We start from the raw sequence: 14,020 nt of genomic DNA on the forward strand, positions 1-14,020 counted from the left end.
TTTTCGTCAAATAAAGTGATTTTATTTATTTATTTACTGTAGACCTGACATCAGATTTATTTTTAATTTCGTCAATAGACGATATTATTTATTTTTATTATTATTATATATTACGGTAAACATTCGATGCGCTGAATACAGCACATCGAATGTTTACCTAAATAATCAGGAGGGCAATAATACATTTTTTACAAAAGTAATATAACAAGCTTTTTAAAGACTCTTCCTTCGGTAAATTGTGTTCATTCCCGTTGACTTAAAAATATGTATGTTGTTATCAGTATTAGCGGTATACGGTTAATTATTGTGCACATAGATATATAGTGCAATCAGCATAAGGCCAAGAAGCTCTGGGTAGAAAAAAATATTTAAATGTACGTCAAATTCGATACCTAATTGAATAGGTAATTGCTCTTTGATCTTGTCATTTGTATTTCTAGACCCAGGAATTCGTATTTTCAAGATATCCTTGACATTTGCGAAAGTCAATATTGGCGGAACGAAAATGTATTTTTTGGGTAGGTTACCTATATGTATTGAATACATTGAAGTTATTTTTATTTAAACATTTACGATTCGCCATAAGACGTATACTTCTATTAAAGGGCTATTCTGTTTTTACAAAGAAATTGCCGTAAAGTATGAATGTCATCTGTGTCTAGTATTCAAAAACGTTTTAAACTTAATTTAATTAAGAGCTACGTAAACAAAAACACAATTGTAATTATGAAAAAGTTGATTTATTATTAATATAATTATAATAATTATTATAATACAGTTTACAATAATTACAAGCGATCACCAAACGCGGTGAAAGAAAACGGCATATTAAATTATTTAGGCTCGAAACAAACGAGTCGCGTCGGCGTGACATGGCGTGCGTCGCTTACTTTTCATCACAGACGCGGATACAAGGCAATTTGGCATGTTGTCGAACTTTAGCTCAAACAACGGACCTCGTAACCACGCCTGCGATATAATAGCGCGATAAATGTCCAAAGCACAATATCCGCCGACGCGAGTCGTCTGCGTGTCACCATTTGATTTAGGATATAGTCTTTGAACGCGAGGAACAAAATGTTACACAAGTCGAGAATATTATTTATAATCGATTCTGATTAAATCGGATTCGAGCGGCAAAGCAGGGAGCGGGGCGGGCGGCGTAGGCTATTTACAGGCCGCTATGGGCAGTCGCACTCTTCCACAACCATCTCGGGCAGGTCGCGTTTAATGATGTTCGAGTCGGCGCCAAAGTAGATGAGCGACAGCGCAGAGAAGCGCACCGGTGCACAACACGCGGCGCGCTCCAGGCGAGCTGCTTCTACGACCTGTCACATTAATCGTTGAATTAAAATCATTAAATGTGCATTTAGGCGATGATATTTATATAAAAATAATAAAGAAACTTATAATATAGTATTGTCTTTGATTAACATAACTCATTTAAATAAAACACTATTTTGACCGGATTGAAGTTATGTATTATTATAAATTTACAATTATTTAACATAATTTTAAATTTATCCGACGTTTCGCGTGCTTTACAGCGTGCGTGGTCACGGTGACTGAAGACAAAAGATGTTGAATGTCAAGAAGTATCAGAGCTGCAGAGAAAGTTGCATTATCTGTATTTATTTCCCCGGAGTTGGTATCGACTAAAAGATGGAGGGTTTTGGCAAAAATGGCTCACGGTGTCCTCTATTTTTGCGGATTGTGTTCGCAAATTTAAAATTATGTTAAATAATTGTAAATTTATAATAATACATAACTTCAATCCGGTCAAAATAGTGTTTTAACTTATAATATGTACGAATTATACCTGCGAGTGATAATTGAGGAATGGCTCACACGCCCCGCGGCAATAATTGGCATAATAGCCCTCGGGTGCGACGATCCAGTCATCCCATCCGAGTGCGCGGAAGCTCACGTAGTACGTCTGTCGACAACAGCGCCCATGGCCGGCAGCATCGCAATCTAGGGCTCGGCGACGACGAGGAGCGTGAGGTGCCAGTCGCAGTCGCAACAGGGGCCGCGCTGACGCCGCGCCGCCCAGTCGCAGGCGCACGCGACCGGCGCATCCACTGCAGTCGAGTAACAACCGCAGAGGCTCCCGCGCTCCTCCCGCAGCCCATCGGCGTGCTACTGATGTTACATCCAGTCTTTGCCAACCACGACCACCACCCGTTAACCCTGGAAACAATGGTTCTTACTTTATTAGTTTATTTGAAATAATTGGTTAAAATTTATTGAATATTTACCAACGGCCCACGTGGTAGTTCAAAATTTTAACAGCTGAAGGTGTAAGTAGTATTAGTAGTAGTAGTATTAGTATTAGTAAGTAGTTTTTGAACAGTAAATGAGATTTGAATATGCTGTCTTATTCATTTCTCGCTTCCTCTCAAAATGGTGAAGACTACTTCAAGCCCTTAATTATCGTGGTGAGCCTGCCCGAAAGCTTTGAGATAATCCCACCACCTTGAACATTTGATCCTACTCGAAGGGCTCCGTCTGTTACCTTAGGTCTCTTGGTGCAGACATCCGGTACTTATTTATATATTTATGTTTTAGTATACATTTGTAGGGCTTAGGGATCCGTTGGGTTGTTAGGTTCTTACATCTCACCCTCTCATATATTTAGTTATCTAGTGCAGCTTGCCTACAGACTACATACTATACAGATACTCCTGAAATCTTAATTATTTTGCAGCGTGAAGAGAGGTATTTTTTAAAATAAAATTTCACTAAAGACATTTAAGAAGAAGAACAACGAAAACAAACCTCCTACTTCTGTAGCACCAGCCATTTCCCCAACAGTACTATTCCCATGAACAGTGAATGCCCACAGAGTGTACCTCAAGCGACGCGCTCTTGGCGCTGTCTCTGCCCTGACCATCAATTCTGCCTCAGCGACAGACAGGCCATGCTCTGACTCGGCTTCCGTGCCGAGTCGAAATTCTATTAAACGCTGACCATTCAGTGTTTCACCTGTGAAATACTACTCATGAGTACTAGTGCAAATACCTTTTGATCCTATACTATCAGCTTAACATTAATAAGATGAACCAGACGAAAAGAAAGCTGTAACTGCCGCCAGAAATAAATTTTATTCCGTGTGCACACGTTTGTCGCCCGTGGCTGCAGGCTACGCAATCTCTCTCGACGTGTGTGCGCGCCCTTATTGGTCGGACACACAAGCCGATTCAAGTTTGCGTTACCGTGTGTACTACAGTTTATATTGTATTTTTATTATGACTGTATATATTAAGGCAATACAGCAATCTTTAAGAATCAAAATAAATGTCCATCGTTGAGCTCCAAAAGTAGACACTGGCTTCAGCAATTACCTGTAACAAAAGAAAGTAAGTTAAAGTATATTTCTACATACTAAAATTACAGTTGACTTTATATACCTTACTATAAAAGGTACGATTGCATCTTTTCGAATATGACAAAAAATAACCTGCCTCCGGAGTTGGGTTTATTAAAAGTATTTAGTCGTATAAATTTGGGGAATAAACTAGATTAAAAGGCTCTGTATAAAGGCTAATTATATACAATTTAATTATCAACAAATTGTTCTTTATAATGATTAATACAAAAAAATCTTAGTGAGGTTTTAGCCTGTTTTTCGTACATCGTTAGGTGAAACTAGTATTAAATTAATATGATTTTTAGTTAGCAATAACACTCAAAATAAAAAAAAGACACGTGTATAAATTTGACAGCTATAATACTATTAGTTTGTGAAGTATTATCTGGGAAGGAACTTTTGTTTGTTTAAAAAATGGACAAAAATAAATTCCATGTGTTAATAAAGCATTACTTTTTGGTAAAAAATAAATACTATTGAAGCCAACGCTTGGCTTGATAATATTTTGTGAGAAAACTTTTTTTTTTTTTTATTAACGAAATGTAGGTTAAGAAAATTGTAAATTAAAATAAATTTGCCTAATTTACTATAAAAAAATTAAAATTCAAAGTTGTTTCGTTAAATTCACATTAGTCTCACTCTCATAGTTTATGCCCTGAACAAGAGTCACACCGCAAAAGCTTATACCCTTTAAATATGCCGAGGATTTAGTTTACGTGTCTGGTATTACCTCTATACCTAATGTGCCACTAAAATTTACACAAGAGAACTAATAATTACTTCACAATTTTCTCGTTATAAACACATACTAAATATTAGTTTAAAAATTAAATTATATTTATTTATACTACATATTATAGTTACATACGTATAATTTGTATTTACAATTTTCTTAACATACAAAGTAATTTTAATAATTAAAAATTTAATTAATTAAATTTTACTTAATTAATTTAGTTTTTATTAATTTTATTTTTAAGTAATTTTCAATTATTTTTATTATTACTTCGTAGGTTAAGAAAATTGTAAATATAAATGAAAATAAAAATTTATATTATTAAAAACGTTTCATTACACGAATGTGATTTAATTTATCAAAGAGTTATCATTGGCAGTTGATGCGTTTTCACCTTTGAAATGCCATATCCAAAAGGTATGAACTGTAGCAAAATTTCTTGTAAATTACTAATCTGTTTTCAATGCAAAGACTACACAAGGTAATCATAAAAGGAAATACATGAACTATAAAAAGTAACGAACAAGAAATTAAAATTTGTTAAATTTTATTAGTATTAGAAGTATTCCACATATATTTATATCTTGTCGTATCAAATTTTAAAATAATTATAAGTTCGATTTTGAAAACATTACAAGTAATTAAGTGATTTATTTCGTCTGACTAGATCGTGAATTTAAAAACTTTCCGATGCAGCTGATTATTAGATAAGATATTCCATAAATAATGCGATGTAAAATCAGACAATACCTATATAAACAATGAAACTAAAATGCATGTAACATATCGACTTACACTGTCTACACTATTACACAAGCTATTAGCGTTAAACGAGCATTATTTAATGATGTTAGTGCAACTAAACACTACGTATTATTAAAATCCACCACGTGTCAATTCCCATAACTCCCTATGAAGTAAGCAGTAACGAATTTTGCGCCTGTATCTTTGATAATTTTTAAGGCTGTTTCTTTGATAATTTTTAAGGCTGTTTCTTTGATAATTTTTAAGGCTGTTTCTTTGATAATTTTTAAGGCTGTTTCTTTGATAATTTTTAAGGCTGTTTCTTTGATAATTTTAAGGCTGTTTCTTTGATCATTTTTAAGGCTGTTTCTTTGATAATTTTTAAGGCTGTTTCTTTGATAATTTTTAAGGCTGTTTCTTAGATCATTTTTAAGGCTGTTTCTTTGATAATTTTTAAGACTGTTTAACGGGGTATAACGGGGTATGCGTAAACCACGTAGGCGGAAACTGAATCAACTGTTCAGAACATTTAATGGTAATTAATTAAATAATAAGAGCCGTGTAGACATGCAACTCCCAACCCTACAGTCGTGCGTTCGATTTTCGACTATGCACCAATAGAGTTATTATCTGCGCATTTGAACAGATTCAATGTACTGAAGGAAAACATTGTGAGGAAAGCACTTAGACTTAAAAATCAACTGTGTCAGGCACAGAAAACTGAATACCAGCGTGCCTATTAAGAAATAAAATATTAAGAAACAGTTATATAACTTTTATACAACATTTAATTTAAAATACAATTAATTAACAATTAAAACTAACTAACTTACGTTTCCGCCTTCTTCAAGCACTTAACTCTAAGTAACTTCGAATAAATGAGGAAACGAGACCTACATAGGAACTGAGGTGACCCAAAGACTCATTGAAGGCGATGGTGTTTTAAAATTAGCATCAGGGTTGAATTATTTACTGCAGCGATCGAACGTTAGCACGTGCAGTCTTACGTAATGTCAATGGATGTCAAAATTTATAAAATTTAGAACTATAATATTTTTTATAAAACCATCCAGATCTTTAAACAATTGTATCAGTTAAAAAAAATACTAAAAATTCTTAGTTTAACTTTTAAATACAATTTTGTAGAAAATGTTTTCGTCTGTAATGTAGAAATTTAGCTCACAATTCCGAGTCGAAATTTAGCTCGAAAAATGTATTCATTACGTCATAATATTCCAGTTTTTGATAGATTATGTCAAGTATTCATTGTCTTAATAACCTAATACAAGTGTTGAATTGTCGCCTATAATGTAGAAATTTAGCTAACAATTCAGTCGAAATTTAGCGCGAAAACTGTATGTCAAAATCTAGTACGTTTTTGACAGATTATGTCAAGTGTCCATTGTCTCTTAATAAGAGAGTAATAAACTAACATAATACTAGTTATTATCTATAATATTATTCATTAGAAAATTAAAAAGCTAAGACTTACAGACGTATCGAAAAATCCAATAAAGTTACAACCCTTGCAGAATTATCGCAAAGAGATCATGTGTGATAAATATAACATCTAAATACGTTCTAGAAAATACTAAAGCTTACATTTTCAAATGTAAAACATTTACACTGTCGACCTACTAAGATTACGAATGAACTATGAATTATTTAAGTTGATATATTTACTTTATATAATCTTTACTAAATAACTTAATTTTATTTTGAATGACGGAATGGTAGCCATGTAGGTAGGTAGAAGAGACGGAAAACTAAGAAGAGGCCAACAACGCAAAAGATGGGAGGACGAACTCAAATTAACAGCAGGCTACAACTGGAGAAGAGTCGCAAAGGATAGAGAACAGTGGAAAGGGTTAGAATAGGCCTTTACCAAGAGGCACACAGAACTCCGAGATATACTGTATCACAGATCACAGAGTCTCGGAATTCTTGAGTTGATCCTAAAATAATTTCATACGAATGTAGTGTTTTTTTAAATTTGAATTGGCAGTTTTTATAACAAATTCTTTTACTGAACTTTGACAGACAATTTGTTGAAAGTATTTGATCAAATTTCTCGACCTCTTGGCATTTAAAAGTAGAACAAACACTTTATGAAGCCCACACATTATTCAAATAATTTAATAAATGCCGAAGAGAATCAAATATCACTTTGTTCCCACTCTGAACACATTTTGCTTAGTTACGTATAACACATATATACAATACCAATTACAACTGCGAATTTATTTTTTGCGTTAAGCTTTTTTATAACAATACATAAAAATTATAAGGGATGTAACGGGCGTCCTTATCGCTAAGAGGCGATCTCTTCCAGGCAACCCTAGTAAAGAAAAAAGAAACATGAGTAAAGTGCAAGAAGTGCATTACCAAATCTTATAAAAATTATAGAATCACCAACCTTAATCTAAAATAATACAAAAAAAAGCTAATCTCTCGAATTCATGAATTGCGATGCAATACAAAAGAATGAGAAATACAGGAAATACAAAAGTCACGAATGAGCAGGATAGGATATTATGGTTAAGTATCTGCCCTGCGATTCTGTAACTCACTTTTCGAACTCACACAGCGGTTTTCGCATCGGCGGTTGCTCTGAGATCAGTCGTGAAGCAGTCATTTTATGATTTGGCATTCTGATAAACAATAAACTACAAGTTACAGAATCGCAGGGCAGGTGTCTATAAAGGCTCGGTTAGATTACGATCATATTTCTGTAAGATATTATAGAAAAAAATTTATGAAATTATATACGTAGGAATGAATATTTAAGTTTTAGTTTAAGTTAATCCATGACTGAATAAAAATTATTATAATCGTATCGTAAAAATTCACCTACATTTTGGCGACATTAAATGGCAAGTATTGTGGATTAGTAGAATTCATCACGCGATCGTCGAAATACTTTTACACTAAAAAGGGTTGAAATGGCAATTCGTATGCCTAATGTACTACACTACATACTATATTTAGTTATCAATTTAAGCATCTACAAAACAATATTAATCTAATATATAAAATCGTGTCACGGTGTTTGTAGTTAAACTGCTCCGAAATGGCTTAACCGGTTTTGCGTGAATTTTGTGTTTAGTACTTTTTTTTAATAAGAAGAAAGCTTGTAGTTTATTGTTTATCAGAATGCCAAATCGTAAAATGACTGCTTTACGACTGATTTGAGCGCTACCGCCGCTGTGAAAACCGCTGTGTGAGTTCGAAAAGTGAGTTACAGAATCGCAAGGCAGATCGCTAAGATGTATAGCTTTCATAATGAAAAGTTTGTTGTTTCTAGGTAATACATCGACTCATGGGGAAAGTGTATATCACTATTAAACACCTGAGAGGAGAAAGATAAATTTAGTATCGCATGAATAAAAAAATAACAAATCTAAATTATTGCTAGTTGGAAAATACAAGTTGAATGAGAATGAAAACATGTAAATTTCGAACGCATTTTTAAATAGCTAATAAAGAATATTGTGTTCAGGATTCGAACCCTGGCTATCGTTAAACATAACTTATTAATCCACAATTACGGAGGCGGATAGTCTATGGAATGACATAGGCTATTTTTATGGATTCACTCAGTCTCGCTAGTAATTTATAAAATGTTAATGATGTAGATTATTATAAAACAGCTAGCTCCGCTGTTTGCGACTTTGTTTCTTTCAGAGATAATTAATTGTCCTACATATATATCGAAACATTTTTATGTTGCCATCACAAAAAATAAATTACAACAAAATAAATTTATAAGTTGACAGCCTAGCAGCGAAGATCAATTTTCAGATAATAATTGTTTATAAATTATTTATTTATTTATTTATTTATTTAGAAATAGTAATCAATGGAGACCAATGGTAATAAAATGAATAGAGCAATAAAAAAGTCCAAGTGAAATAAAATTCTAGTGGACATATTAAAAATATGCAATTACAATCAAATTTGACTTTGGAAGTCACTAATGTTCTACTACATAATAGTATAAGTTAGAAAATAATTTAAGATGGGTGATTACTTAAAAATAAACTTCTATAGTTATATTTTATCTGCATTAAACTTTAAATATATATTTTAAGTGTTTTCTAATATTACTACAATTAACAAAATGTGAAGTAATAATTCAAGTCACTATACACCGAAAGTCTAATATATATACCTAACGAATATTTTTGGACATGAAACATATTTTTATAACGAATAGAGGTCAACGCACTTAGAATATTGGAAGGCTTTCTTGACCCTTAAATTGAAGGACCACAAACAATAGGTAACCACAAAATAATTAGTTCTTGATAATAAAGCTTATAATATAATATAAAATTATAATACACTTTTATAATTACCGATCTTTAGATAGTTATAATATTTCTTTGGTGTTTTTGATGTGGATAAATTCTTCTACATATACTAACAAAAGCAAATTTTAAATAAATAAATCGTTTATTTCCAATAAAATTGGTACATTCAGATTGAATTATAAAACAGCACAATCAGCCATTTAAAAATAGGCATGGAAATTACATATTAAATCATAATGTCATAATGGTAATAAGTTATTTAACTGAATTAATATTGATTTACTAGACGTGTGTGCTACGCGCTACGGGCTACAGGGCAGCTACGCCTAGATTTATGAATATAGAAAACTATTTAAATACAAAATAATAAAAATATTTAAATACAACTTACGCTCACGTAGGAAAATTGTGATCGCGTAAAAAGTTCGCCCCGTGGAACGCAGACATCCCTTCCCGATGCTACAGTCAGACTGAATGAGGAGTGGGAAATCCAGGCTTTATATACCAATGGGGTGGTTCCCGATGAATCAGAACTTGGGAAAACATTTGGAACGTATACAAATCGCTAGATATATTAGATTTAGTGGATACGATTAAAAAAACACTTTTTTCGTTTTTTATTATTTTATTAATAGGACGACTGAGTCGAACAAATTACTCAAAAGTATATTAAGCTTTTGCACTAGTGATATAATATTTTAAAATAGGTTGTGTAGGTTTTTTTTATAGGAGGAAAAACGGGCAGGAGGCTCACCTGATGTTAATTTGCCAGCCTTCTAAGAATTGGTACGCTTTTTACTTTAAGTAGATTATATTCCAGAGATTATACTAATTATAGTGTTTTAAGTGATGCTATAATTTGGACACTTTCTGTAGAATTGTTTAGAAGTGTTTACCGATAAAAAGAGTATGTATGCCTTACAAAACAAAGTGTAAGACTGCTTTTATTACATGTTGTTACATGGGCAATTGTTTTTAATTACTATTTATTAATATTTTTATACAGAACTGGACTTACTGAACTGGATACTATTTATATGTTACGTGAGATGTGGCATATTGGAGGGCTCGCCTGTCCAGGAGATGCCTATTTAAACGCCGCTTTATTGCCATATATTAAAATATGCATTATTTTAATACTTACGAAATAATAGGTCAATAATATTTGCATAATCTGATTTTTACATTATAGCGTTATTAACTTAATACAATAAACGCGTGATTAATTCTGTGACATTTATTTTCGATTAATTTAGTAATCTGTTATTTGTTTATGATCTCTTCTGTTCTGTTTCCAAATTTAAACTATATTAAATTTTAGATTCACTGAAACATAAACAATCGTACCTAATGATGATATTCGAAACTGTGTGTAATTTTTTTTGAGATGTAATGCAAATATATATATATACTAAAATATTAATTGTGGAGCCCGCTAAAGTACTTTCATAACATCTTAGGAAATCGTAAAAGATTTACGTTAATAGTATATTATTATTATAATAAAAATAAATCAGTAGCACTACAACCTTTTTAGATTTGGGCATCAGATTTCTGTATTTCATGATCATTTGTCGATCTTATAAGCAAGTATATGATCAGCCTCCTGTGCCTGACACTCTTTGGGTCTAAGGCATGCCGGTTTTCTCAAGGTGTTTTCCTTCACCGTTCTAGAGAATGTTAAATGCGCACATAGAAAGAAAGTCCATTGGTGACAGCTAGGGATCGAACCTACGACTTCAGGGATGAGAGTCTCACGCTGAAGCCTTCCAAGACTTCTTATTTTATTTTTATTATAAGACCTTTTCAAATATTAAAATCAATCTATTGCTTAGGATAAATATAAAAAAATAGGCTTATATGGAAAAATCTTCGTAAGTTTAACTTTAATATTCAAGCTACAAAAGGCTTTTAGATAAATCATGTTGTGCAGTTCTCAAAAGTCAAAAGTATTGGTGAAGCGTATATTTCAATCAATTCTTGGCAGACTCCCAGTCACCAGTGTTTGTGCGACTGTATGGCGCCTGTTAAAATTTATCATACATCTTTCCAGAATATCAACGCTAAGAAATATAAATGGATGACTTTTATTTTACGTTTTTCATTTAGTTTTCATTCACTTAGAACAAGAACATGGTAATGTTAACGTGTATATTTCTTTATTGTTATATTTAAATAAATTTCACAACCTCTTACAAATAATCAGTAATAGAAAGGTATTCCGTTTTCACACCTTTTATTATATACATATTTATTATATCATCGTACTCGGAGAATTCTATGGTATTCCAAAAGCGTAGTTTTAGTAAATTATAATTAATGTTTACTTTCTTAAGACGCTTTGTAACGATATGTAAGAACGTTTTAACAGTTATGTATATTTATAGTTTTTGTACACATGTTGTGTATAAACAACTTTTTCTAGCACCAACAAAAGAAAACCTTCTTGTTTGTTCATACTTTTTTAGTCTTTTGTTACCTCGTCGATCGTCGATCAAGAAGCTAGTGTCTAATAGGAAATAATATGATAATATTTACATTTAATTTTACCAAATTTCGTTAATAACTAGTTTATATTTCGTTAATAAGTAGAAAATGTTAATTACAAGATTGTCAATAAAGGCTATATTTATTTATTTAACCTCGTCGAATTTAATTGTAATTAATAATATGACCAAGACATTGAGACAAAAGTCTTCGTCAAAACAGTGCGTCCAGTGATGATTTACGGCTCTGAGACTTGGTCTATTACTTGAAGCCTACATAAGCTCACGTCGCTTAGCGAGTTACGGAGAGGGCTGCGGTCGGTGTTTCTCTACACGATTGAATTAGAAGTGAAGAGAACCGTAGAATAACTAAAGTCTCTGAGATAGCAAAGAGAGCGTATAATGGCAATGGGTAAGGACACAATTTCCGAAGAATGGATGGCTGATGCAAAACGTCCTGGAATGAAGACCAAAGACCAGTCAGCGAAGCATTGGACGGTCTCCTACTAGGTGGTCATCTGACCTGGTAAGGGTGGAAGTAAGGCGTTGGATGCAAAGCATAGGAAACCGGTTGTACTGGAAATTTAGGGTTGTCAAAAATAGAGGCCTATGTCCAGCAGTGGACGTCAACAGGCTAAAACTAACGAAACGCATTAAGGCAATCGTGACCGATTTACTTCTGAAAAATCAATGAGGACTGCTAGGAATCGTAGATTTTAAACATTTTGCCAGCCATTATTGTACTTGTACTACTGAAACATCAACAAATCGTTGTAAAAGCTAGTCGTTAAATACTGGTAACTATCTTAAGTATAAAGCCTATTCGAAAATAACGGAGATTGTAGAATAGTTCCAAATTGTGTGTGTGTGATGACACCTACAAATGAAAGTGTTACTTAAGGTAATCTACAAAAACAAATGCTTTCGTGGCAATAATAATAAGTCAATTTGAATACAGATGGCGCTTTTTCAGATATATTAAAGACTGTGTTAGCATAAATATTATTATATCCGTGAAAATATTATGAAAGTATATATATAGTACATATATAGCGGTATCGATATAGGCTGCTGGTAAAGATGATAATACTTCTTCAAATTCATTGTTAAAACTGCTCAAGACTTGAGTACAAAATGCTCCTAGAAGTGTACACAACATATGTCTCAAACTCAAACTCAAAATATCTTTATTCAAGTGGGTAACTAAGTACACTTTTGAATCGTCAAGTTAAATTAGTCGTAAATTTACATTTACTACCAGTTCGCAAGTCAAGGGCGTAGAGCGGGTAAGAAGAACTGGCAAGAAACTTTCCGCCACTCTTTTTAATCGTCAAGTATTGTCATACAAATTGTTTGAACTGGAGCAATTCAATCCCAAGGATTAGGATCATTTAAGTAGTCCTCAAATTTATAAAAAGCTTTGTTGATTAGTTTTCGTTTAACGAGGGCTTTGAATTTATTTAGTGATAATTCTCTAATTTCGCTTGGGAGTTTGTTGTAAAAACGAATACAATTTCCATATAAGTGGTTTATCTTTTGGAGCCTGGTTGGTCGTACACTCAAATTAGTTCTATTTCGCGTATTATACTGGTGAAAGTCACCATTTGTTTTAAAATCGTTTATATGTTTTTGGACATACAACAAGGCTTCAAGAATATATTGACCAGATAGTGTCATAATATTTAATTCCTTAAACTTATTCCGTACCGAGTCCCTCGGAGAAACACAACAAATACCCCGAACAGCCCGCTTCTGCAGCACAAATATGGATTGAACCTCTGCAGCAGCACCCCACAGTAAAATACCGTACGACATAACGCTATGAAAGTAGCTATGATACACAATTTTAGCCGTGTCCTTATCAGTAAACTGTCGGATTTTCTTTACTGCACATGCTGCAGAGCTCAGCCTATTTGAAAGAGTCTATGTGTGGGCCCCATTGGAGTTTACTATCTATTGTTATGCCTAGAAAAACAGTTTTGTCTCGCTTTACGCTAGTAGTTGTAAATCTAATACATTTTGTTTTATTCTCATTAAGCAGTAAGTTATTTACATTAAACCAGTTAACTATACGAGAGATAGAATTGTTTACATCGTCCAATAATACGTTATTCCTATTCACTTTAAATAGAAGTGAAGTGTCATCAGCAAACAATACCATCTCATGAACTTTGTTGACAAAGAATGGGAGGTCATTTATTTAATCAGAAATAAGAAAGGCCCGAGAATCGTTCCTTGGAGGACGCCCATTGATACCTGCGAACCCGGAGATACCTGTGACTCCATTGACATGAACTCTTTGGATCCTTCCCTTTAAATATGAATTCATCAGGCTTTGCCATCAACGCCATAGTGTTGAAGCTTTCCAACG

General features: G+C 33.0%; 1 protein-coding gene across 1 annotated transcript; it reads right to left on the reverse strand.

Moving 5' to 3' along the window:
• Positions 1 to 721: 721 nt before the first annotated feature.
• On the reverse strand, positions 722 to 9,618 carry LOC125051655 (inhibin beta chain). Its single transcript, XM_047652146.1, has 4 exons — positions 9,561 to 9,618; positions 2,779 to 2,985; positions 1,820 to 2,190; positions 722 to 1,328 (listed from the first exon to the last, which is right to left on the reverse strand). Exons 2-4 carry the CDS (start codon positions 2,891 to 2,893, stop codon positions 1,182 to 1,184), a joined length of 633 nt encoding a protein of 210 aa, XP_047508102.1. The 5' UTR covers positions 2,894 to 2,985; positions 9,561 to 9,618; the 3' UTR covers positions 722 to 1,181.
• Positions 9,619 to 14,020: the final 4,402 nt, after the last annotated feature.

Source organism: Pieris napi, chromosome 8 (genome assembly GCF_905475465.1).
Source record: "Pieris napi chromosome 8, ilPieNapi1.2, whole genome shotgun sequence".
NCBI classification, from domain to species: domain Eukaryota; kingdom Metazoa; phylum Arthropoda; class Insecta; order Lepidoptera; family Pieridae; genus Pieris; species Pieris napi.